Source organism: Orbicella faveolata, unplaced genomic scaffold (assembly GCF_042242905.1).
Source record: "Orbicella faveolata isolate gen_17 unplaced genomic scaffold, um_ofav_v1 contig_5, whole genome shotgun sequence".
NCBI lineage: Eukaryota > Metazoa > Cnidaria > Anthozoa > Scleractinia > Merulinidae > Orbicella > Orbicella faveolata.
The window spans coordinates 88,641-115,000 of record NW_028301580.1 but is presented as its reverse complement, the minus strand read 5'-3'; the positions used below and the strand labels follow the sequence as shown (position 1 = coordinate 115,000).

At 41.5% G+C, this 26,360-nt stretch overlaps 1 protein-coding gene across 1 annotated transcript in view; it reads right to left on the bottom strand.

The window, feature by feature from the left end:
* Nucleotides 1-25,768, bottom strand: part of LOC149095607 (uncharacterized) — a 35,748-nt gene extending 9,980 nt beyond the window's left edge. The window contains exons 1-11 of the mRNA XM_089281835.1: nt 25,237-25,768; nt 24,302-24,412; nt 23,465-23,596; nt 22,209-22,322; nt 21,274-21,384; nt 20,458-20,589; nt 13,046-13,159; nt 12,111-12,221; nt 11,259-11,390; nt 3,645-3,758; nt 2,710-2,820 (exon numbers count right to left, since the gene is read on the bottom strand). Of these exons, the coding sequence (XP_089137961.1) occupies nt 2,710-2,820; nt 3,645-3,758; nt 11,259-11,390; nt 12,111-12,221; nt 13,046-13,159; nt 20,458-20,589; nt 21,274-21,384; nt 22,209-22,322; nt 23,465-23,596; nt 24,302-24,412; nt 25,237-25,396 (1,342 nt within the window). The 5' untranslated portion in view covers nt 25,397-25,768. The remainder of the gene's footprint in view (nt 1-2,709; nt 2,821-3,644; nt 3,759-11,258; nt 11,391-12,110; nt 12,222-13,045; nt 13,160-20,457; nt 20,590-21,273; nt 21,385-22,208; nt 22,323-23,464; nt 23,597-24,301; nt 24,413-25,236) is intronic.
* Nucleotides 25,769-26,360: the final 592 nt, after the last annotated feature.

The following is a 26,360-nucleotide window of genomic DNA, read 5'->3' as shown; positions in this document are numbered from 1 at the left end:
TCATGAAGTTTACCTTGATGAAGATACGGTTTTCAGGCCAGTGAAAATACGTGTTCCTCAATCACACCCCTAAATTGTGTTGCGTGACAATGTGATCAGCAATTGATTTGCCTGAGATGTCATTGCCTCTCGTAAAATATTAAGAAGCCTGTTCTATTAGATGCCAATTTTTTATGTTCTTTCAATCCTTCCTTTAACCGGCAGTCCGCCGCTTTCCGCTATATTTGTTTTTTGTAAGGATACGGCGTCGGTACTGAGAAAATAGTGTGCTGTGTTACAGGGCACTCTTTCTTTGTGTGACCTCAAAAATCTGCTAGGAGAAAGGACGAAGGAAATAAGATAGGTAGTGATGCTTAGTGCCTCTCAATTCCAAATTTTTCTTTTATTAGTCTCCTGTCGTTGATGAGTATACGTGCGTGTCTATTGTCACGTAACAACCCTGAAATGGTGAAACTGTTTGACGGTTCACAATACAGGTTGACCTTTTTGCATTAGCTTTGTAGAATGCAAAACTTTGCTTAGCAAGCTAAACCGTCTTCAAATGAGAATCATCGTTTATGTAGGTTTTAGATCTACAATAGGCTCATCAATTTCAGTAGAAAGTAGCAGTACGCAAAGGAAGTGTTACACACACTAAAAGCAAATCAGGGTTGAACGCATCAAGTTTAAAACTGAGTACGCCACTCAAAGTAGTAAATATTTATCGAGTTAAAGTTTGGTTGTCGGTTAAACGTTACTGACTGTCAATAAAGAGATCTAAGTAAACATCTACACGGATGATTACATTCCAGTACAGGTCTATGGGATGTTAAAGTAATTCCGTATCGCCGACAATTTAATAAGGGAAAACTGGAAACGACATAAGTACATCCTAAAAGTAATTTCTACTGAATTGTGGGTAGATTAGGTTGTTACAGCCCGTTACACCCGCACGGATAGACTAAGCAAGAAACCGAACAGACTTGACTTGTAATGGTAACCCGTGGGTACCCCGCAATAGTATTTGTAGCGTCACGTAACTCGCGTTGTTCTTTCGTGTTTCTTTGCAAAAGTTGTAAAACGATGCATGTCGAAAGCCGCGAAAACGAAGTGCTGTGTAAAGCTGTGAAGCCCTAATAAATACGTTGTGTTACCAGAACATAGATCACACTAGCCAATTATATGATCAATATGATCGGGAATATGATCAAAGACAAACAAATATTTTTAAAGTAAAGTAAACAACTTTGAGCGAAACAGTAACCGTTTAATAGTAAACCTTCAAAGACAGAATATAGATGAAAATACTAACTTACCCCCAGAAACCTTTCAGCTAAGTTCTTTCCATGTTTAATTTTATTTTAATTCCGTTTTATCATCGCAACTGGGAGATTTATCTAAGTGAACTCTGATACGATGCGCTGTAAAGGAGCCTTCCTGAAAAATTCTCTCAACGGAATTACTTTTACGGGCCACCAGTGTTATTTTCTAGACGGAAAGTAGACAGACCCTTTAGTCATACTGCACAAAATTCGCTACCGTGTGAAATAGTTTGCGTGACTCAGGATAAAGTACCAGTGCTATTGAAAAACCATTAGAGATTGAATTTGTCTATTGATAAGCTGAGTTGTAAAACTTGTTTGAACTTCTTATCTTGGATTTATTTCAATTCTTTACCTTAAAAGACTTAGTGGGAATGTATAAAATAAAAAAGTCGGAAGTAATAGCAATTGCGCAGTAAAAAATTAAAAGTGAGATATGCGTCAAAGTGACCCTACGGAAAATTCTCCCGACGAAACAGTTTTTACGGGCGACCTGCATTTTTTTCCAGGCAAGTAGAATAAAAAACCTCCTTTTACTTGGTTATATTTATTTACTTGACTAAAATATAACAGACAGCATTTGACAAGTTCAAAGTTTGCTAATATTAACCTTGTCACTTTAAGTCTGTAAATGGTTCAGCTTCCGAGGGTTGACTATTTTGTAAAAAACAACATTTTTAAACAAAATTAGTCCCGAGTAAAGTTTAAGACATGCCCCACAAACTGTGTAAAGGACATGTTAAGACAACGTTTGGTACGTCCATACGAGCATGTTGAACATGTGCCAAATCTCAAACCTCATGGCCGCCGCTGAAGGTCCCGTGGCCGAATTTTCAAGTTTTGCACATTTCGAAGAAAGGAAAAGGAAATCGAACCTTTTGATGTCATTTCCGAAAATAGTTAGCCAAATGGGTTCTTTTCACCAAACAAGAAAAAATTCGTTATTTCGCTTCTGTCGGCCGATTCTCGATATTTTCGGATTTACGCTCTAAAAAACTAAAAGTCCGTGGATGCTATAGTTGAAGGGGATAGGAATAAGGGTTCTCAGGCCTGGTCCACACTAATCCGTGACGAAACTAAGCTTTCCAAAAACGCTCTTCCAGCCGGAGGAATTTCAAAACGCCGACTTTTCGTTTTCGCGTGGACATTAAAAAAAAAAAAAAGAAAGAAAATCAAAAAGGAGCTTTTTGAAAAGGACGGTGTCACGATGAGTGATTTTATGTGATTTCCCTGTGCGAGTTTTCCTCCAACAAAATCCAAATGACCGGTGATTGTTGCGTTTGAAAACTCGTCCGGCGTAGTGTAGATGGAAAACATTTAATACTTTTTCAGAGTGAACCCTCCCTTTGAAAATTCCTCCGGTCTAGAGTAAACCTTGCCTTAGATTTGAATGATACATGATAATTACCTCTGCAGAATTTCCCGTTTCCGGTGCTGTTTCCTCGACAATAGCACTTTCCGATATCACACTTTGCCCGAGAATGGCAATCACTGTCAGCTTGGCATTGGTGTAGAGGCCCTGACAGAATCAAAGGCGAATATCACGAGTTTAGTGGCTTAGTGCGTGATCCGAACGAGAAATTATTTGGCTAGAACCCAAGCGCTGTTCAAGATCTGTGCAAAATATCCCAAAGCAAAATTTCTTCTGGCAAATTCCATCCTCATTATCAAAACGTACGTTTTTTGAAAGTTGTGAATTATTAGGACTTTGTGACGTTTTGTAAATTGTGAGTGCGTAATGAATTGTTAACGTCTCTGGAGCTGGAGAGCTTAAATATTTGGACCAGCTCGCTTTGGCCTGTCTGCTTCCATATACTGTACGACCCCATTTCAACAACAGGCCAGCGACAGACCTGGCTGGAGATATATCACCAACACTGTACATAGGGTTCAGAGCCACCTTAAATTTTGAAAACTATAAAGTAGCTCTGAACTCTATGTACGGATTCTTTTTTCTTTTAAACCTTTGTTAAAAGTTGCGTGTTATCATTCTTATTAAAATTTGATAATTAAGAAAAAATTACGCGTGCCGGTTTTGAATTATAAGCCCCCTAAAGCTGTAATTAAGGGTGTTTTAGCAGGTCATACTGTTGCTTTGCTAACCTCATGTGTCACGAAAATGATAAAAACGTGTTCAGTAATAAGTGGGCAGTGTTTTGACACCATTGTAGCATCACGTGATAAAGAGTGCTTATAATGACCCATCAAAATCTAACTGCTGGAAATTGTTTTGAGCCATGTTAAATTATTTGTGAAGGGTTTCATATACCACAAAACACTAGTATCATTACTATTGATGTCATAACGCTTCTATTCATTGCGTTTAATGTTTGACGTTCTTACCAGGATCGCAAGATTTCTCGTCGTCCATTGCACGCACAAGTCCGTCCTTACACGTGCATTCTCCTTTGGTGCATGCATGATAGTTATGCGAGCAGTCCGCGTCCTTAAAGCATTCTACAGCAAAAAAGGAATATCGAACGATTATTCCAGGATGCGAGAAGAACACTAAGTAAGGACTCTGCACTGGAACTAGTGTTTCATATATATATATGTAAACATCCCGCTGTCAATGAAGAACGAGTACTTGAAGACATTTATTGAGAAGACAGAACATTTTATACGCCGAATGCGATGGAAAGCTTATCATTTCTTAAACAAAACAGAACCAACAGCAAACGAGTCATATGGCTTCAAATCGAGAAAATCACCGCCGCAAATCAACGAATTGATATCTTTTGAAGACGACATGATCAATCTTATCCAGAACATCAAGTTCAATGACACTAAATGCAGTTTCCAACGCAAATTAAACAGCGATATCAAGAGCAAGATCAAGAGGCCAGACACCCTCCTCATTCCAGCAGACAAGACCACAAACTTCTATGCAATGAACCCTTCCTCGTACGACAAACTGATTAAAGAGAACGTCACTAAGACCTACAGAAAATCGAAGGATGAACTTGTAAGAGAAATAGACGCGCAGTCTGCCCGCATAGCCGAACGACTCAAGTTAGATGATCGCATTGAAAAATTAGCTAAGGAAGAAGCATTTATTAGGTTGAAGGATCACAAGCCCAATTTTCAAGACTATCCAACGTGTCGTCTAGTAAACCCATCGAAGTCTGAAATCGGTGTAATAAGCAAACACATTCTGGATGAAATTAACACCTCTATCATCAACGGCACGAAAATAAACCAGTGGAAAAACACCTCCAGCGTTCTCAAGTGGTTTAACAGTTTGGAAAACAAAAGCTCACTATCGTTCATATGTTTTGACGTTTGTGAGTTCTACCCCTCTATAACTGAGAAGTTGCTTTCCAATGCGTTCGACTTTGCCACTAAGTACCGTCGAATCACCGGTCATGAGCGTGAAATTATTCTGCAAGGAAAACGATCTCTGCTATTCAGCGAAAATTGCCCATGGGAGAAGAGATCTGCAAACAACCTTTTCGATGTCACCATGGGGTCCTTCGACGGGGCAGAAACATGTGAATTGGTTGGATGCTACCTTTTGTCCCTCCTTACAAAGAAGTATGGCCAAAACATCGGCTTATACCGCGACGATGGACTGGCAGCCCTCAAGGGGAATCCACAGGAAGTGGAGAGGATTAAAAAAGGCATGTGCAAGGTTTTCCGTGACCACGACCTAAAGATCACAGTCGAAGCAAATACCACCAAGGTCAATTTCCTAGACGTCACGCTTGACCTCCAAAGTGGAAAGCACTATCCTTACACAAAAGAAGGCAACGTCCCTCTATACGTGCACAGAAAATCCAACCACCCACCATCCATCCTGAAAAATATCCCCGAATCCATAAACAAGAGGCTTTCCGAAATATCCTCTGATAAAGAATGCTTCCATAACGCGAATGGCGTCTATCAAGAAGCGCTTAACAAAAGCGGATACAACTACAACCTATCATTCAATGCCACACCGAACCAGACACCTCGCCCACGAATAAACAGACAACGAAACATCCTGTGGTTCAATCCACCATACAGCAAGAACGTGGAAACAAACGTCGGTAAATGCTTCCTTTCACTTATTGATAAGCACTTCCCCAAATCCAACCCACTTCATAAAATTTTTAACCGTAACACACTCAAATTAAGCTACAGCTGCATGGGTAACATCAAAACAATCATATCTAACCATAACAAAGCTGAAATTAACAAATCCACACGTACTAATGATCAAACGAAAAATTGCAACTGCCGGAAATCTACCACGTGTCCCATGGATGGAAATTGTAGCATGGAAAGCGTAATTTACCAGGCCGAAGTCACCACACCAACCACGAAAGAGACATACATTGGACTCTGTGACACTACATTCAAATTAAGATATCGTAATCACGTATGTTCTTTTCGAAATGAGCGGTACAAACACGCCACTGAACTAAGTAAATACATATGGAGCCTGAAAGATCAGCACATTAAGTATGACATCAAGTGGCGCATAGTTAAACAGGCTAGGTCTTATTCGAATGTTACCAAGAGATGTAATTTGTGTTTGTGGGAGAAATTTTTCATCTTATGTAAACCGGAAATGTCAACTCTGAACAGCAGAAATGAGCTTGCATCGTGTTGCAGACATGCTAGGAAATTCTCGCTGAAAAATGTTATCATCTAATTAGCAACACACCTAGTATGTAATTGTATTGTTCTGTATTTTCAAATATCTTTGTATGTAACCGTTTTTTCTGGCAGTCGCCTGATGATTGCCTCGCATGAGGCATGAAACTCGGAGTAGCGATTAAATGACCATATAACCTAGCTCTCGAGTTTTTACTGTTATTCCCGCTCTAGTTCAGCTATTGAGCACTTTGTAGTAGATGAGAATTTCAATCCATTTTTTGGTTATATATATATATTTAATATACTATGCTCCTCTAAGAGTTGAGCGCTTTTTGAAATCCATTCACCACAAGGAAATAGAATTTATATATATATATATATATATATATATATATATATATATATATATATATATATATATGAGTAATAACGAAGAGGCAAGATTTGCTGTTACTCCGAGTTTCGTGCTTACGCACTCATCAGACAGTATTTAATGATAAGCATTCCTATCAACTAGATATATATACACGGTATTAAACAATAGGCTAATTGCTGGACTAGTTGCATTACAATAAGTGATAGTTATACTGGAAAACAATAGGTGTGAAGACAGAAATTACGGGGACGAGTATAAACTGCGTGGGTGCAGTACAATATAAAGAAAGTGTCAAGCGTTCTTCAAGTAGAATTTGTTCTCGTGCCGGCATTTAGAAATAAGTTCTGATCTTTTGTTTAGTAGATTGTCGTTGCTATGTTTGATAATCATTAGTTTTTCTGTGAGGCAGAGGTCGCATCGTTTGGAAATGTTGTTGTAGGGTCTTGCACGGCTAATAATTGACCATTTGATGTTGAAGTCTTGTTTTTTGTCGTGTAGTTGCCAGATGTATTTAGAAAGCTCGGTGCTGTTGATGTGTTTTCTGTGCTTAAATGTGGATTTGTGCTGCGAGAATCTCTGTTTGAATGTTCCTTCTGTCAGTCCAATGTAGTTCTTGGTTGTGTTGTTAGTTGTAACTTGTGCGTTGTAGATTACACTGGAAGTCAGGCATTTGTTGTCTAGCGGGCATTGGTCTTTTTTGCGGCAGTTGCATTGCTCTCCGGTGGTTGCGTTGGCGTTGTTGTCGGCGTTTGTTATTTTCATGTTGTGTTTGTTGATTACTGTTTTCATGTTGTCCATGCAACTGTAGCTGACTTTGACGTTGTTTTTGTTGAAGAGGCTGTGGTATTTATGTTGGTTCGGAAAGTGCTTAGATATGAGCTTCAGGAATGTTCTACCGATGTTTGTCTTTACGTTTTTACTAAATGGAGGGTTGTACCATATAATGTTTCTTTGTCTGTTGCGTCGGGGGCGTGTTGGTTGATTGTCTTCGTTGTAAATTAGTGTTTCAGAGTATCCGCTGGCTTTCAAAGCAGTTTCGTAGATTGGTTTGGCCTTGTTGAATTCGTGTTCGTTGCATGAGTTGGCGGAAATACGGCGATTGATGGATGCTGGAAGTTGCTTTATTATGTTAGGTGGGTGGTTAGACTTTGTGTTGATGTACTGCGGTTCGTCGTTAGGCTTTCTGTAGGGGCAGTAGGTCCCTTTTGTAAGATCGAAGGTGACGTCCAGGTAGTTAACAATTTTCATGTTAGTCTGTATGGTAATGTTGAGTCCATATGTCTTGAAGCGTCTTGTTATGTCCTTCCTTGTACGGTCTGCTTGAGGTCCAGAGATGTTTTTGAAGATGGCAAGTCCGTCGTCTCTGTAAAGCCCGATGTTGTCTATCCCGTATGTGTTACACAGGTCGTCGAGAATGAATAAGCCTACGAGCTCGCATACTTCGGCTCCGTCGAAGCTGCCCATAGTAACGTCAAAAGAACTGTTGTTTTTCTTGATCCAGGCGGTGTTACTGTCAAAGAGAAGGGATTTTCTTGAATGCATAATAATATCGATGTCGCGGTCCGTAATGGAAGTGAATTGTTTGGCGAAGTTGATTGCGTCTGTAAGAAGTTTCTCAGTAATGGAAGGGTAGAAGTTCTCAATGTCAAATACGGCGAAGGTATGTTGATCTTTGTGTTGTATAGAGGAGAACCAGTTGATGACGGATGATGAGTTTTTCCATTGGTTAAGGCCAGTCTTCTGTCTCACAGTCGTGTTAATGTTCGCGAGGATTTCTTTACTGATACGTCCAATCTCACTTTTTGCAGGGTTAATGAGTCTACATGTAGGTTTGTTCTGGAAGTTGTCTTTATGGTCTTTGAGTGTTATAAAAGCCTGTCGCTCAGCCATGCGTTCCGCGCGGTCGTCAATGTTCAGATTAGTAGCAATGACTTGAGCTTCTTTGTTAATAGCAGTAATCGTATTAGAATTTGCTTTCTTGTACGTCGATGTGATATTGTCCTTGAGAAGCTTGTCGTGCGAAGCTTTGTCTACTTCGTAGTAGTTGGTTGTTTTGTCAGCAGGTATGAATGTTTTTGTGGAGTTGTTTATTTTCCTAATGTCTTGTTGTAGATGGTCTTGGAAGTCATCTCGTATTTGCCTGAATTCAATGTTCTTGATCATTTCGTACACGTCAGTTTCAAATTTGTTTAGGTCTTCGTTCTGAGGAGGGCATTTTCTTGATTTAAAACCAAAGTTGTTGTTGTCAAAGTTGTCGTCGTCGTTGTTGTGGTCTGTGTTATTCTTATCTTTATTCTGTTCGAAGAAGAAGGCTTTCCAACGCATACGCTTGATTACACTTTCGGTCTTTTCGATGAGTTTCTTGAGGTAGGAGTTTCTTGAGGTAACACCGCTTGACAGTAACACCGCCTGGATCAAGAAAAACAACAGTTCTTTTGACGTTACTATGGGCAGCTTCGACGGAGCCGAAGTATGCGAGCTCGTAGGCTTATTCATTCTCGACGACCTGTGTAACACATACGGGATAGACAACATCGGGCTTTACAGAGACGACGGACTTGCCATCTTCAAAAACATCTCTGGACCTCAAGCAGACCGTACAAGGAAGGACATAACAAGACGCTTCAAGACATATGGACTCAACATTACCATACAGACTAACATGAAAATTGTTAACTACCTGGACGTCACCTTCGATCTTACAAAAGGGACCTACTGCCCCTACAGAAAGCCTAACGACGAACCGCAGTACATCAACACAAAGTCTAACCACCCACCTAACATAATAAAGCAACTTCCAGCATCCATCAATCGCCGTATTTCCGCCAACTCATGCAACGAACACGAATTCAACAAGGCCAAACCAATCTACGAAACTGCTTTGAAAGCCAGTGGATACTCTGAAACACTAATTTACAACGAAGACAATCAACCAACACGCCCCCGACGCAACAGACAAAGAAACATTATATGGTACAACCCTCCATTTAGTAAAAACGTAAAGACAAACATCGGTAGAACATTCCTGAAGCTCATATCTAAGCACTTTCCGAACCAACATAAATACCACAGCCTCTTCAACAAAAACAACGTCAAAGTCAGCTACAGTTGCATGGACAACATGAAAACAGTAATCAACAAACACAACATGAAAATAACAAACGCCGACAACAACGCCAACGCAACCACCGGAGAGCAATGCAACTGCCGCAAAAAAGACCAATGCCCGCTAGACAACAAATGCCTGACTTCCAGTGTAATCTACAACGCACAAGTTACAACTAACAACACAACCAAGAACTACATTGGACTGACAGAAGGAACATTCAAACAGAGATTCTCGCAGCACAAATCCACATTTAAGCACAGAAAACACATCAACAGCACCGAGCTTTCTAAATACATCTGGCAACTACACGACAAAAAACAAGACTTCAACATCAAATGGTCAATTATTAGCCGTGCAAGACCCTACAACAACATTTCCAAACGATGCGACCTCTGCCTCACAGAAAAACTAATGATTATCAAACATAGCAACGACAATCTACTAAACAAAAGATCAGAACTTATTTCTAAATGCCGGCACGAGAACAAATTCTACTTGAAGAACGCTTGACACTTTCTTTATATTGTACTGCACCCACGCAGTTTATACTCGTCCCCGTAATTTCTGTCTTCACACCTATTGTTTTCCAGTATAACTATCACTTATTGTAATGCAACTAGTCCAGCAATTAGCCTATTGTTTAATACCGTGTATATATATCTAGTTGATAGGAATGCTTATCATTAAATACTGTCTGATGAGTGCGTAAGCACGAAACTCGGAGTAACAGCAAACCTTGCCTCTTCGTTATTACTCATATACTCAGCTCTACACTATATGTGTATTGAGCACTATTTTAATGGGATCTGCTACTTCCTCATATGGTTATATATATATATATATATATATATATATATATATATATATATATATATATATAGGTTGGAGCTTATCTTGGTTTTTAAAGTATTAAACGATCTCAGTGACTATGAATATTCTTACTCCCTCACTTCCCCACATACCCCAAACATACCCCAACCTGGAAGAGCTTCCAGCATTCATTTCAACCGTAGCTACTTGTTACTCAGATGGAAAGGTAAAGCCTCTGTGATAGTAAATTCTTATCTTGGTCAGAAACACAGCCCCATGATGCCGGCAAGGACTCCAACCGGGCTGTGTCCCCCAAACGTCTAGGGCGTTACAGTCCACCAAAACCCTTCATTTTCTTAGCTTCAGCATCATCTTTCACCCAACATCGCCATTATCTAACCAATTTGAAAAAAAAAAGGAAAAAATTTAGTGTGGAACGTTGCTTTACTGTACTCTCGTCAAATGTTGTCACAGGCCTTGTACCCTTCTAGGGAAATCCCTTCGAGTAGCGCCAATTTCCGTGCCATCAACACCAACATATATACATCTTATCACTGGAGTTTCCCACTGTACGGACATCACTCACCTAACACTTTCCATCCTTGGTTTTCTTTGAGCCACAAATGCATGCGCAAAAAGTATAACTGTGGTCAAATTTCGTTGTGCACTCACTCGGCGCACAACATTTTGACCACTGTGATAACGCATATCGTTGTCGATAAGAGTACAGACAACGCTAAACCACACTCTATGTGTTAATTTTTATTTCTCCCCAGATACTCTATCCTCTAGAAAATAGGGGAAACTTACCTTCATTTAATTTTCCAAATGCTTTTCCTCACAGAAAACTGTCGGTAAGTGTTTCTTTGCACTTTTAGTAATTTGCAGGAGCTAAAACAATTTCTCAGAATTCCTCCTCAGAATATTTTTGGCAATTTGTAAGATGAGTTACAAATTCGATCCTAGACCCAAAATTGAGTTTGACTATGAGTTTCTCAGTAAATTGACCTTTCAGTTGCATCCTTTTTATCTTACGAACAAACAAAGTATTATTGAGTACTGTTTCAGTAAGGCAACTCACCAATGCACGTTCCGTCGGCAGTCTCTCTAAAACCCTCGAGACATACGCAATGTGGTTTGTCTGGTATCAGGGAATCAACAACGCATTCAAAATTCTCATCACACTGATGCTCCGCGGGGCATGGCAGTGAGTCTATGTAATGACAAAGAAAAGGAGGCATGAGAAGATAACTAGGAGATATACAGACTACGGCAACACATGAAAAAAGTATTTTTTGGATTTTCTATCTTTCTTGTAGGTGATTCTTCTTTAATAAACAATCCAGTGGGGGTACGCCTGGAGGGAACCATAGTACTTGTATTCATCATCTTAAAATGGATATTTGTTTTGATGAATACAACTACCATGATTCCCTGCAAGCAAGTCTCATAGAGGGATTTGGCCATTTGACCCTAAGTCAAGCCATAGCGAGTGTGACTATGAGAGCTTGTTTAAAAATTCAAAGTGCGGGGATGCTATAGTTGAAGGGAAAAGGAATACGGGTTCTCAGGCGTGGTCCACATTAATCCGTGACGAAACTAAGCTTTTCGAAAACGCTCTTCCAGCCGGAGGAATTTCAAAGCGCCGGCTTTTCGTTTTCGCGTGGACATTAAAAAAAAAAAAAAAGAAAGAAAATCAAAAAGGAGCTATTTGAAAAGGACGGTGTCACGATGAGTGATTTTATGTGATTTCCCTGTGCGAGTTTTCCTCCAACAGAAATCCAAATGACCGGTGATTGTTGCGTTTTAAAACTCGTCCAACGTAGTGTAGATGGAAAACATTTGATACTTTTTCAGAGTGAACCCTCCCTTTGAAAATTCCTCCAGTCTAAAGTAGACCCTGCCTTAGATTTCAATGATACATACTAATTACCTCTGCAGAATTTCCCGTTTCCGGTGCTGTTTCCTCGACAATAGCACTTTCCGATATCACACTTTGCCCGAGAATGGCAATCACTGTCAGCTTGGCATTGGTGTAGAGGCCCTGACAGAATCAAAGGCGAATATCACGAGTTTAGTGGCTTAGTGCGTGATCCGAACGAGAAATTATTTGGCTAGAACCCAAGCGCTGTTCAAGATCTGTGCAAAATATCCCAAAGCAAAATTTCTTCTGGCAAATTCCATCCTCATTATCAAAACGTACGTTTTTTGAAAGTTGTGAATTATTAGGACTTTGTGACGTTTTGTAAATTGTGAGTGCGTAATGAATTGTTAACGTCTCTGGAGCTGGAGAGCTTAAATATTTGGACCAGCTCGCTTTGGCCTGTCTGCTTCCATATACTGTACGACCCCATTTCAACAACAGGCCAGCGACAGACCTGGCTGGAGATATATCACCAACACTGTACATAGGGTTCAGAGCCACCTTAAATTTTGAAAACTATAAAGTAGCTCTGAACTCTATGTACGGATTCTTTTTTCTTTTAAACCTTTGTTAAAAGTTGCGTGTTATCATTCTTATTAAAATTTGATAATTAAGAAAAAATTACGCGTGCCGGTTTTGAATTATAAGCCCCCTAAAGCTGTAATTAAGGGTGTTTTAGCAGGTCATACTGTTGCTTTGCTAACCTCATGTGTCACGAAAATGATAAAAACGTGTTCAGTAATAAGTGGGCAGTGTTTTGACACCATTGTAGCATCACGTGATAAAGAGTGCTTATAATGACCCATCAAAATCTAACTGCTGGAAATTGTTTTGAGCCATGTTAAATTATTTGTGAAGGGTTTCATATACCACAAAACACTAGTATCATTACTATTGATGTCATAACGCTTCTATTCATTGCGTTTAATGTTTGACGTTCTTACCAGGATCGCAAGATTTCTCGTCGTCCATTGCACGCACAAGTCCGTCCTTACACGTGCATTCTCCTTTGGTGCATGCATGATAGTTATGCGAGCAGTCCGCGTCCTTAAAGCATTCTACAGCAAAAAAGGAATATCGAACGATTATTCCAGGATGCGAGAAGAACACTAAGTAAGGACTCTGCACTGGAACTAGTGTTTCATATATATTTATTGTAATGAAACTGATATAGTGATTGCACGAGCTATGATGCGCGTGCTAAGATGTTTAACGGTTGTATTTGAATGTATACTCGCAAGAGTTCTAAGAATGAGACGGTTATATGGCGAGTACGGGATGCGCAATGTACTCGTAATACAGCGTATATAAGGGACTCAAGTTATGGAGTGGCCTGTGTGTGTGTTAGTAGACTTGCCATGTACAAGTAAGCTAAACGTTGAGAGTCGAGTAATTAAACCGTTGGCTGTTGGACTCCTTGACTGGAAGTATTTGTCGCCCGCACGCGTTACATTTCGTGTCAGAAGTGGGATTCGAACCACGACCAAAGTCAGCTAAAGTTCAGGTAGATGGTTTTGTTATGGTGTAGATAGTTGTCCTGCAAACGGCTGTTGTGTGGTGTTGTAGTAAAGCTGCACGACGAGATATTTCGACTTGTAGTGGCGCACTGGTTGCTACGAAGCACTTTATATGGTAGTTACCGTTGTTTTGGTCGTTAGAAATATATTTTAGGACATTGTTTATTGGTTGCCGTAGTTAGTTGGGTTGCCATTAGTTGGTGGCGTGATCCAGGCGACCGTTAAAGTTTAGTTTACTAGCGTTGTTTGAACAGTGAGCTTCTTTAGGATGGCAGCGACTGATCAGAGTAATTGCGAGGTCCAGTTGGATGCAGAAGAAAATTATCGTGGAGAATTCCATGTGGAACAGGACGTCGTGCAGAATTCGACGACTCCGAACGAAAATGGTTGCTATTCCTTCGGTCAAGAATCACCAGCTTCGTTTATGTCAGCTCTCCAGGAATTGGGCAACAGAATTTTGAGTACCAGTGAAGACATGGAGCGACGAATGGCCGACAGATTTCAAGAGCAAATCGACCTGCTCGACGAAAAAATATGGCGGCTAGATAATGCGGCCAGCGCAGGACCTGGCGGCGAACCGGAGGACGATTTGCGTGGTCGAGAACCGGAAATTAGCCGTAGGAACGTGGAAAACCGCCCTCTCTCGGCAAAACCACTAATTACGTCCTCGCCGTATGATGGAAAGACGTCTTGGGACGACTATCAAGTTGAGTTCGAACTGATTGCAGAATTAAATGGCTGGAATACGTCTACAATGGCCATTTACCTCGCCGCGAGTTTGTCAGGGTGTGCACAGGCCGTGCTGGCTGATTTGGACGCAAACTTGAGAAGAAATTTTCAGGCCCTCAGGGAAGCGTTGTCGCTGCGGTTCGGTAACGGTGGAAAGATGGAAGTGTTTAGATCACAACTGAAAAGCTGCACCAGAGGAAAGGACGAATCACTTCCAGAACTTGCACAGGCGATCCACCGACTCGTAAGGCAAGCATATACGGAAGCACCCCTATCTGTGCGGGAAGTTCTAGAAAAGGACTACTTTGTCGATGCAATAGCCGATACGGATATCCGCTGGAAAATACTTCAAACTAGACCGGTAACGATACAAGAAGCCCTCTCCATAGCTACAGAAGTGGAGGCAGTTCAGATATCTGAACGTCAACGTCTGAGCCCAGGCCGACTGACTGCGAATATGGTGGGCGCACAAGTTTCAGACAAACAACGTCATTTCCTCGATTCATCTATCAGCAAGAATTTGTCCGAAATGAAGAAAGATCGAGAAGAGCAGAGGCGTCTAATGGAGGATTTCATGAAGAAAATTGATCGTCCTGCCCGTAACGCCCTGCCTGGAATGGAGCACGCTAGCTCGTTGGGCCCAAGAAATGTCGGTGGAGGAAATTGCTGGAACTGCGGTAAGCCCGGACATTTTTCGCGTAATTGCCCAAATTTCTGTTACAACCAGGGAAACGATGACGGACCGAACCGAAGGGCCTAAGCTCGGTCCCGCGTCGTTATCAACGGCCCCTGTATCCAAGAGCTGGTACTCTGCGTGGAAATGAATATCAGCTAGGACTGTACATCTCCAGTAAGGTAGAGGGAGTGGACGTCAAGTTTCTGGTGGATACGGGTTCGAATATAACGATTTTGAGCCCAGCAGTACTGGAGAAAATCAGTGCACCAAGGCGACCAGTGCTTGAGAAAGTCGAGACCCGTATGATTTTAGCCGATGGCAGTGCAAAACCGTTTCGTGGCAAGGGGACATTCGAATTGGAAGTAGAAGGGAAGCGGGCTCTGCAGGAGGTGTGGATTGCAGACATAGAGCTGGAAGGGATTTTGGGTATGGATTTTGTGCGCCGGTATGATTGTCAGATCATTACAGCTCTTGAAGGCCAGCTGTAACTATTCATCCCCGAGTTGACAAGTGCAAGTGGAACTGGAGCAAAACCGGCAGAAGAGAGGGAGCCTAGCAATTATCAATGCTTGAGGGTGGTAGTCGAGGATACGGTGTTAGTCCCAGCAAATAGTGAAATGATAGCAGCCGCAAAGGTTCTAGACACGTGTAATGGAGGTCTGGCAATTCTGGAACCTACATTGGATTTTGTTCAGCACAGCAAACTCTTGGTTGGCATATCGCTTATCAAAATTGATGGTCCAATCCCTATTCGTCTTCTCAACCCCACGTCACATCCAAGGCGTGTCTAGAAAAACACCCTGGCAGCGCTTTCCGAACCAGTAGATAGCAATCAGGTACATGGAGAACCGTGGTTCAGGAACGCTCAGAAGGTAGAGACTGAGGTACGAGTTGCTCGAGAGGGTCAACCAACAGAATGCGCAAACAAAGAGCAAGATCAGCAGCGATCTCTGCCCGTAGAGCTGGAGGAATTGCTGCATAGAAGTACGGAAGGCTTGAATGATGAACAAATCGGAGTGTTGACTGACTTGCTGAACGAATATCAAGATGTGTTTGCCACCTCTACAAACCCTTTCGGCCGCACAAGCATAACCCAGCACAAGATTATCACAGGGGAGTCCAAACCTATCAAGCAAGCACCGAGGTGACTTCCCCTACAATTGAAAGAGAAAGCGGCGGAAGAAGTAGAGAAGATGTTGGCCAAATGTATCATTGAGCCGTCATCGAGTCCATGGTCTTCTCCCGTAGTCCTGGTGAAGAAGAAAGATGGAACGATACGCTTTTGCATAGATTACCGAAAGGTGAACGGGGTCACTGTTAAAGACTCTTATCCACTTCCGAGGATCGAAGATTGTTTTGATGCGCTGTTCGGGTCGCAGTGGTTTTGTACATTGGATTTAGCTAGTGGTTATTGGCAGGTAGAGATGGCAGAAAAGGACAAGGAGAAGACAGCATTTTCCACAGGTTCTGGCCTGTATCAGTTCAATGTGATGCCCTTTGGTCTTTGCAATGCTCCGGCCATATTTGAGAGGTTGATGGAGAGGGCTCTCGTGGGCTTACCGTGGCAAATATTGCTGATTTTCCTGGACGATGTCATTATGCACGCTAAGTCATTTGAAGAGGTCGTGAGGCGCTTACGACTCGTTTTTGAACGGCTACGATCTGCTAACCTAAAGCTCAGCCCAAAGAAATGTGTTTTGTTCCAGAGGAAAGTTACCTTTTTGGGCCATGTCGTAGGTGGAGATGGAGTGAGTACTGACCCGAGTAAGACAGAAGCTGTCAGTGCCTGGCCAGTTCCACGCGCAGTCGCAGAAGTTAGGAGTTTTCTCGGCCTCACGTCCTATTATCGCCGTTTCATCTATGAATATGCCCACATTGCTAAGCCACTACACGAGCTGACTGAGAGTGGGAAGGAATTCTCATGGACGGAGGCCTGTAATAAGGCTTTCTGCACTTTAAAGGAGAATCTTGCCTCAGCTCCAGTCCTGGCATACCCAACCCTTGATGACACGTTTATCCTGGATACTGACGATAGTGGGGTGGCAATCGGAGCAGTCCTTTCACAAGTTCAAAATGGCACTGAAAAAGTGATTGCATACTTCAGCAGAGCATTGAGAAAAGCGGAAAGAAATTATTGTGTCACAGCCGTGAGTTACTTGCTGTGGTAGATGGGATACGCCATTTCCACCATTACTTGTACGGAAGAAAATTCACTGTCCGAACTGATCATGGAGCTTTGCAGTGGCTGATGAGCTTCAAAGATTTGGAAGGACAAATGGCACGATGGTTAGAAATCCTGGGTACTTATGACTATGAAGTAGTATACCGTCCGGGAGCCAAGCATGGGAATGCAGATGCATTGTCGAGGAAACCATGCGGTCGTGGTGAGTGTGGATTTTGCGACAGAATCGAGGCAAGGCGCGAGCCCGATGATGATTCGTTCTGTGGTGCAGTTACAAAGAATGGAAGTCGGGAACGTAATTTACGAGCAGGTTCCTCTCAAGAAATGGAATGCTGGATTGATGGAATAACGGAGAGGAACTACAAAATGAGCAACGATGCGACCCCATTTTATCACCTGTAATAAGCTGGCTGGAATCTGGACAGGGGCGACCTAAGTGGGAGCAAATTTCTTCTCTTTCTCCAGAGCTTAAGGGCTATTGGGCGCAGTTTGAGAGACTTATCCTGAAGGAAGGGATTCTGTACTGCAAGTGGGAGGTCGCAAGTCTCCGGCAAGAGCAAAGCTTAAAATTGGTCATTCCTAAGAGTCTGCAAGAAAAAGTGTTGTTGTCTCTACATGACTCAGTGACAGCTAGTCATCTGGGAGTGAAGAAGACCCTGCAGCATGTCAAGCAGCGCTACTATTGGTGTGGAAGCAGCCGTGATGTAAAGGCGTGCTGCCGAAACTGCCTAAAGTGCTCATCTCGAAGAAAGCCGCAGAAAAAGTTTCAAGCTCCACTACAAGTTTACAATGTGGGGGCACTCCTTGAGAGGCTCGCCATTGATGTATAAGGCCCTCTGCCGGAAACAGACCAGGGAAATCGGTACATTTTGGTGGTTATGGATTACTTCTCGAAATGGGTGAAGGCACTTGCCATGCCTGAACAATCCGCAGCGACTGTGGCACATCTCTTGGTTACTGAGGTTATTTGCAGGTTTGGTGTTCCCTTGCAAATTCCCACTGACCAAGGACGTAACTTCGAATCGGTGCTGTTTAAGGAAGTTTGCAGGGTTCTGGATATCAAGAAGACTTGGACAACACCCTTGCACCCACAATCAGACGGGATGGTGGAACGACTAAATCGTACGCTGGAGGCTATGTTATCCAAATTTGTCCAAGAAAACCAGCGGAACTGGGATCAGCTACTACCTCTTATGGCCATGGCTTATCGGTCTGCGATACATGCAAGCACTGGCTGTACACCGAACGAGCTAATGTTTGGACGCGATGTCAGGCTACCTGTAGATCTAATGTTCGCTTCTCCTCCGGTTCCAGTCACACCACCAGATTCCACCGACTTTGCCTGGAACCTGAGGGAACAGGTCAGAAAAACACATCAGCTTGCCCGTAACAATTTGGACATTGCGAGCCGACGACAGAAGCGATTATATGACCAGAGATCTTGAGCAAATTCTTATCAGAAGGGGAGAAGGTGTGGTTGTACAATCCTCAGAGGAAGAAAGGCAGAAGTCCCAAGCTGCAAACTCGATGGGAGGGTCCCTGGGAAGTTACCAAACAAGTTACGGACGTAGTTTATGGAATCCAGAGGACCCCCAAGGGGAAGCCCAAGTTTGTACATCATGACTGCCTGAAACCATTTCACGAAAGGCACATGTTGAGCCAATGAATTTGGAAGTTGGCCCCGAGAATGCTATTTGTCAAGAGTTACCATTTCAGTCTGATCAAGACATTTGGAACGGTTCATAGTTACATTTAAGTTCCATTTAAGTTTAAGTAAAACATTTTCAACAATTCAAAATTACATTAGAGATTTCGGGAAAGATCTTTTTCAAGTTAATGCTTTCTCCGTTGTCGTTGTTCTTTTTTTTTTGGGTTATGTAAAATAGCGTTGTTGGGGTGACCCTTGATGCGAGGACGCATCTCTTTTATTGGAAGGGGGAAGTATAATGAAACTGATATAGTGATTGCACGAGCTATGATGCGCGTTCTAAGAGGTATAACGGTTGTATTTCGATGTACACTCGCAAGAGTTCTAAGACTAAGAGACGGTTGTATGGCGAGTACGGGATGCGCAATGTACTCGTAATACAGCCTATATAGGGGACTCACGTTATGGAGTGGCCTGTGTGTGTTAGTAGACTTGCCACGTACAAGTAAGCTAAATGTTGAGAGTCGAGTAATTAAACCGTTGGCTGTTGGACTCCTTGACTGGAAGTTGTTGTCGCCCGCGCACGTTACAATATATATAGGCTGGAGCTTATCTTGGTTTTTTAAGTATCAAGCGATCTCAGTGGCTATGAATATTTTTACTCCCTAACTTCCCTACATACCCCAACCTGGAAGAGCTTCCAGCATTAATTTCAACCGTAGCTACTTGTTACTCAGATGGAAAGCTGAAGGCACTGTGATAGTAAATTCTTAGCTTGCTCAAAAACACAGCCCCTTGATGCCGGCAAAGACTCCAACCGGGCTGTGTCTATCAAACGTCTAGGGCGTTACAGTCTACAAAAACCCGTAGTTTTCTTAGCTTCAGCATCATCTGTCACCCAACATCGCCATTATCTAACCAATTTGACAAAAAAGAAAAAATCGAAAAAATTTAGTGTGGAACGTCGCGGTACTGCACTTTCGCCAAATGCTGTCACAGGCCTTGTACTCTTCTAGGGAAATCGCTTCGACTAGCGCCAATTTCCGAGCCATCAACACCAACATCTACATCTTATCACTGCAGTTTCCCACTGTACGGACGTCACTCGCCTAACACTTTCCATCCTTGGTTTTCTTTGAGCCACAAATGCATGCGCAAAAAGCATAACTGTGGTCAAAATTTGTTGTGGACTCACTCTGCGCACAACGTTTTGACCACTGTGATAACGTATATCGTTGTCGATAAGAGTACAGACAACGCTAGACCACACTCTATTTGTTAATTTTTATTTCTCCCCAGATACTCTATCCTCTAGAAAATAGGGGAAACTTACCTTCATTTAATTTTCCAAATGCTTTTCCTCGCAGAAAACTGTCGGTAAGTGTTTCTTTGCACTTTTAGTAATTTGCAGGAGCTAAAACAATTTCTCAGAATTCCTCCTCAGAATATATTTGGCAATTTGTAAGATGAGTTACAAATTCGATCCTAGACCCAAAATTAATTGTGAGTATGAGTTTCTCAGTAAATTGACTTTTTAGTTCCGTCCTTCTTATCTTACGAACAAACAAAGTATTATTGAGTATTGTTTCAGTAAGGCAACTTACCAACGCACGTTCCGTTGGCAGTCTCTCTAAAACCCTCGAGACATACGCAATGTGGTTTGTCTGGTATCAGGGAATCAACAACACATTTAGAATTCTCATCACACTGATGCTCCGCGGGGCATGGCAGTGAGTCTATGTAATGACAAAGAAAAGGAGGCATGAGAAGATAACTAGGAGATATACAGACTACGGCAACACATGAAAAAAGTATTTTTTGGATTTTCTATCTTTCTTGTAGGTGATTCTTCTTTAGTAAACAATCCTGTGGGGGTACGCCTGGAGGGAACCATAGTACTTGTATTCATCATCTTAAAATGGATATTTGTTTTGATGAATACAACTACCATGATTCCCTGCAGGCAAGTCTCATAGCGGGATTTGGCCATTTGACCCTATGTCAAGCCATAGCGAGTGTGACTATGAGAGCTTGTTTAAAAATTCAAAGTGCGGGGATGCTATAGTTGAAGGGAAAAGGAATAAGGGTTCTCAGGCGTAGTCCACATTAATCCGTGACGAAACTAAGCTTTTCGAAAACGCTCTTCCAGCCGGAGGAATTTCAAAACGCCGGCTTTTCGTTTTCGCGTGGACAGCTTTTTGAAAAGGACGGTGTCACGATGAGTGATTTTATGTGATTTCCCTGTGCGAGTTTTCCTCTAACAGAAATCCAAATGACCGGTGATTGTTGTGTTTTAAAACTCGTCTGGCGTAGTGCAGATGGAAAACATTTGATACTTTTTCAGAGGGACGCCTCCGTTTGCAAATTCCTCCAGTCTAAAGTAGACCCTGCCTTAGATTTGAATGATACATAATAATTACCTCTGCAGAATTTCCCGTTTCCGGTGCTGTTTCCTCGACAATAGCACTTTCCGATATCACACTTTGCCCGAGAATGGCAATCACTGTCAGCTTGGCATTGGTGTAGAGGCCCTAACAGAATCAAATGCGAACATCATGAGTTTAGTGGCTTAGTGGGGGATCCGAAGGAGAAATTATTTGGCTGGAACTCAAGCGCTGTTCAAGATATGGACAAAATATTACAAAGCAAAATTTCTTCTGGCAAATTCCATCCTCATTATCAAAGCGTCCTTTTTTTGAAAGTTGTGAATTATTAGGACTTTGTGACGTTTTTTTAAATTGTGCGTGCTTAATAAATTGTTAACTTCTCTGGAGCTGGAGAGCTTAAATATTTGGATCAGCTCGCTTTGCCCTGTCTGCTTCCATATACTATACGACCCCATGTCAACAACAGGCCAGCGACAGACCTGGCTGGAGATATATCACCAACACTGTACATAAGGTTCAGAGCCACCTTAAATTTTTGAAACTTTAAAGTAGCTCTGAACTCTATGTACGGATTCTTTTTTCTTTTAAACCTTAGTCAAAAGTTGCGTGTTATCATTCTTATTAAAATTTGGTAATTTAAAAAAAATTACGCCTGCCGTTGTTGAATTATAAGCTCCTAAAGCTGTAGTTAAGGGTGTTTTAGCAGGTCATACTGTTGCGTTGCTAACCTATTGTGTCACGAAAATGATAAAAACGTGTTCAGTAATAAGTGGGCAGTGTTTTGACACCATTGTAGCATCAAGTGATAAAGAGTGCTTATAATGACCCATCAAAATCTAACTGCTGGAAATTGTTTTGAGCCATGTTAAATTATTTGTGAAGGGTTTCATATACCACAAAACACTAGTATCATTACTATTGATGTCATAACGCTTCTATTCATTGCGTTTATTGTTTGACGTTCTTACCAGGATCGCATGATTTCTCGTCGTCCAATGCACGTATAAGTCCGTCTTTGCACGTGCATTCTCCTTTGGTGCATGCATGATAGTTATGCGAGCAGTCCGCGTCCTTAAAGCATTCTACAGCAAAAAAGGAATGTTGAACGATTATACCAGGGTGCGAGAAGAACACTAAGTAAGGACTCTGCACTGGAACTAGTGTTCCATGTATAGATATAGATAGATAGATAGATAGATAGATAGATAGATAGATAGATAGATATACATATATACACACTGGAGCTTATCTTGGTTTTTAAAGTATTAAGCGATCTCAGTGACTATGATTATTTCTACTCCCTCACTTCCCCACATACCCCAACCTGGAAGTGCTTTCAGCATTAATTTCAACCGTAGCTTCTTGTTACTCAGATGGAAAGGTAAAGGCACTGATAGTAAATTCTTAGCTTGGGCAGAAACACAGCCCCTTGATGCCGGCAAGGACTCCAACCGGGCTGTGTCTCTCAAACGTCTAGGGTGTTACAGTCCACCAAAACCCTTAATTTTCTTAGCTTCAGCATCATCTTTCACCCAACATCGCCATTATCTAACCAATTTGAAAAAAAAAAAATTCCAAAAAACTTAGTGTGGAACGTTGCTGTACAACACTATCGTCAAATGTTGTTACAGCCCTTGTACTTTTCTACGGAAATCGCTTCGCATAGCGCCAATTTCCGAGCCATCAACACCAACATATATACATCTTATCAATGCAGTTTCCCACTGTACGGACATCACTCACCTAACACTTTCCATCCTTGGTTTTCTTTGAGCCACAAATGCATGCGCAGAAAGCATAACTGTGGTCAAAATGTGTGCACAACATTTTGACCACTGTGATAACGCATATCGTTGTCGATAAGAGTACAGACAACGCTAAACCACACTCGATTTTTTTAAATTTTTATTTCTCCTCAGATACTCTATCCTCTAGAAAATAGGGGAAACTTACCTTCATTTAATTTTCCATATGCTTTTCCTCACAGAAAACTGTCAGTAAGTGTTTCTTTCCACTTTTAGTAATTTGCAGGAGCTAAAACAATTTCTCAGAATTCCTCCTCAGAATATTTTTGGCAATTTGTAAGAGGAGTTACAAATTCGATCCTAGTCCCAAAATTGAGTTTGAGTATGAGTTTCTCAGTAAATGGATCTGTCAGTTACTTCCTTCTTATCTTACGAACAAACAAAGTATTATTGAGTATTGTTTCAGTAAGGCAACTTACCCACGCACGTTCCGTCGGCAGTCTCTCTAAAACCCTCGAGACATACGCAATGTGGTTTGTCTGGTATCAGGGAATCAACAACGCATTTAGAATTTTCATCACACTGATGTTCCGCGGCGCATGGCAGTGAGTCTATGTAATGACAAAGAAAACGAGTCATGAAAAGATGACTAAGAGATATATTGACTACGGCAACACATGAAAAAAGTATTTTTTGGATTTTCTATCTTTCTTGTAGGTGATTCTTCTTTAATAAACAATCCTACAGGGAATCATAGTAGTTGTATTCATCATCTTGGACTGGATATTTGTTTCGATGAATACAGCTACCATGATTCCCTGCAAGCGAGTCATGTAGAGGGATTTGGCCATTTGACGCTATGTGAAGCCATAGCAATTGAGACAGTTGACTATGAAAGCTTGTTTAAAGTTTCAAACGTCCGCAGATACTAGACTTGAAGAGGAAAGGAATAAGGGTTCTCAGGCCTGGTCCACACTAATCCGTGACGAAACTAAGCTTTCCGAAAACGCTCTTCCAGCCGGAGGAATTTCAAAACGCCGGCTTTTCGTTTTCGCGTGGACATAAAAAAAAAAAAATATTGAAAAAGGAGCTTTTCGAAAACGACGGTATCACGATGAGGGATTTTATGTTATTTCCCTGTCCGAGTATTCTTAAAAAGGAAATCCAAATGACAGGTGATTTTTGCGTTTTAAAATTCGTCCGACGTAGTGTAGAAGGAAAACATTTGATTCTTTTTCAGAGTGAGGCCTCCGTCTGCAAATTCCTGAAGTGTAGTGTAGATCGGGCCTAAGATTTGAATGATACTTAATAATTACCTCTGCAGAATTTCCCGTTTCCGGTGCTGTTTCCTCGACAATAGCACTTTCCGATATCACATTTTGCCCGAGAATGGCAATCACCGTCAGCTTGGCATGGGTGTAGAGGCCCTAACAGAATCAAATGCGAATATCATGAGTTTAGTGGGTGCGTGCGTTTACCGAACAAGAAATTATTTGGCTAGAACCCAAGCGTTGTTTAAGATCGGTGCAAAATATCCCAAAGCAAAATTTCTTCATGTCAATTCCATGCTCGTTATCAAAGCGTACTTTTTTTTCAAAACTTGTGAATTATTAGGACTTTGTTTTGTTTTGTAAATTGTGAGTGCTTAATGAACTGTTAACGTCTCTGGAGCTGGAGAGTTTAAACATTTGAAGCAGCTCGCTTTGGCCTGTCTGCTTCCATATACCGTACGACCCCATGTCAACAACAGGCTAGCGACGGACCTGGCTGGAGATATATCACCAACACTGTACATAGGGTTTAAAGCTACCTTAAATTATCAAAGCTTTAAAGTAGTTCTGAACTCTATGTAGGGATTCTTTTTTTAAAAACTTTGCCCAAAGTTGCATGTTATCATTCTTATTAAAGTTTGGTAATTTAAAAAACATAACGCGTGCCTTTTTGAATTATAAGCTCCTAAAGCTGTAATTAAGGGTGTTTTAGCAGGTCAGACTGTTGCTTTGCTAACCTATTGTGTCACGAAAATGATAAAAACGTGTTCAGTAATAAATGGGCAGTGTTTTGACACCATCTTTGTCGCATTAAGTGATAAAGAGTGGTTATAATGAGCCATCAAAATCTAACTGCTGGAAATTGTTTTGAGCCATGTTAAATTATTTGTGGAGGGTTTCATATACCACCAAACACTAGTATCATTACTATTGACGTCATAACGCTTCTATTCATTGCGTTCATTGTTTGACGTTCTTACCAGGACGGCATGATTTGTCGTCGCCCATTGCAAGTCCGTCCTTGCACGTGCATTCTCCTACGGTGCATGCGAGATAGTTGTGCTTGCAGTCCGCATCCTTAAAACATTCTACAGCAAAAAAGGAATATTGAACGATTATTCCAGGGTGCAAAGAGAACATCAAGCGAGGAATCTGCACTGAAACTAGTGTTCCATATATATACGCTGGAGCATGTCTTGGTTTTTGAAGTATTAAGCGATCTAAGTGACCATGAATATTTCTACCCCCTCACTTCCCCACATACCCCAACCTGGAAGAGCTTCCAGCATTAATTTCAACCGTAGTTACTTGTTACTCAGATGGAAAGCTAAAGGCACTGTGATAGTTAATTCATAGCTTGGTCAGAAACACAGGCTGTTGATGCCGGCAAGGACTCCAACCGGGCTGTGTGTCTCAAACGTCTAGGGTGTTATAGTCCATAAAAACCCTTTAACGTTCTATGCTTCAGCGTCATCTTTCACCCAACATCGCCATTATCCATCCAATTTGACAAAAAAAAAAATATATATATATATATATATACAAAAAAATTTAGTGTGGAACGTTGCTGTACTGCACTCTCGTCAATTGCAGTCACAGGTCTTGTACTCTTCTAGGGAAATCGCTTCGAATAGCGCCAATTTCGAGCCATCATTACCAACATATAACATGTTATCACTGCAGTTTCCCACTGTACGGACATCACCCACCTAAACACTTGCCATGCTTGGTTTTCTTCGAACCCGGAATGCATGCGCAAAAAGCATCACTGTGGTCAAAATTTGTTGTGGACTCACTCGGTGCACAATTTTTTGAGCACTGTGATGACGCATATCGTTGTCGATAAGAGTACAGACAACGCTAAACCACACTCGATTTGTTAATTTTTATTTCTCCCCAGACACTCTATCCTCTAGAAAATGGGGCCAACTTACCTTCGCTTAATTTCCCAAATGTTTTTCCTCGCAGCAAACTGTCGGTAAGTGTTTCTTTGCACTTTTAATAATTTGCAGAAGCTAAAACAATTTCTTAGAATTCCTCCTCAGAATATTTTTAGCAATTTGTAAGAGTCTTATAAATAGTTTTTTTTTGAAAAACATTTCAG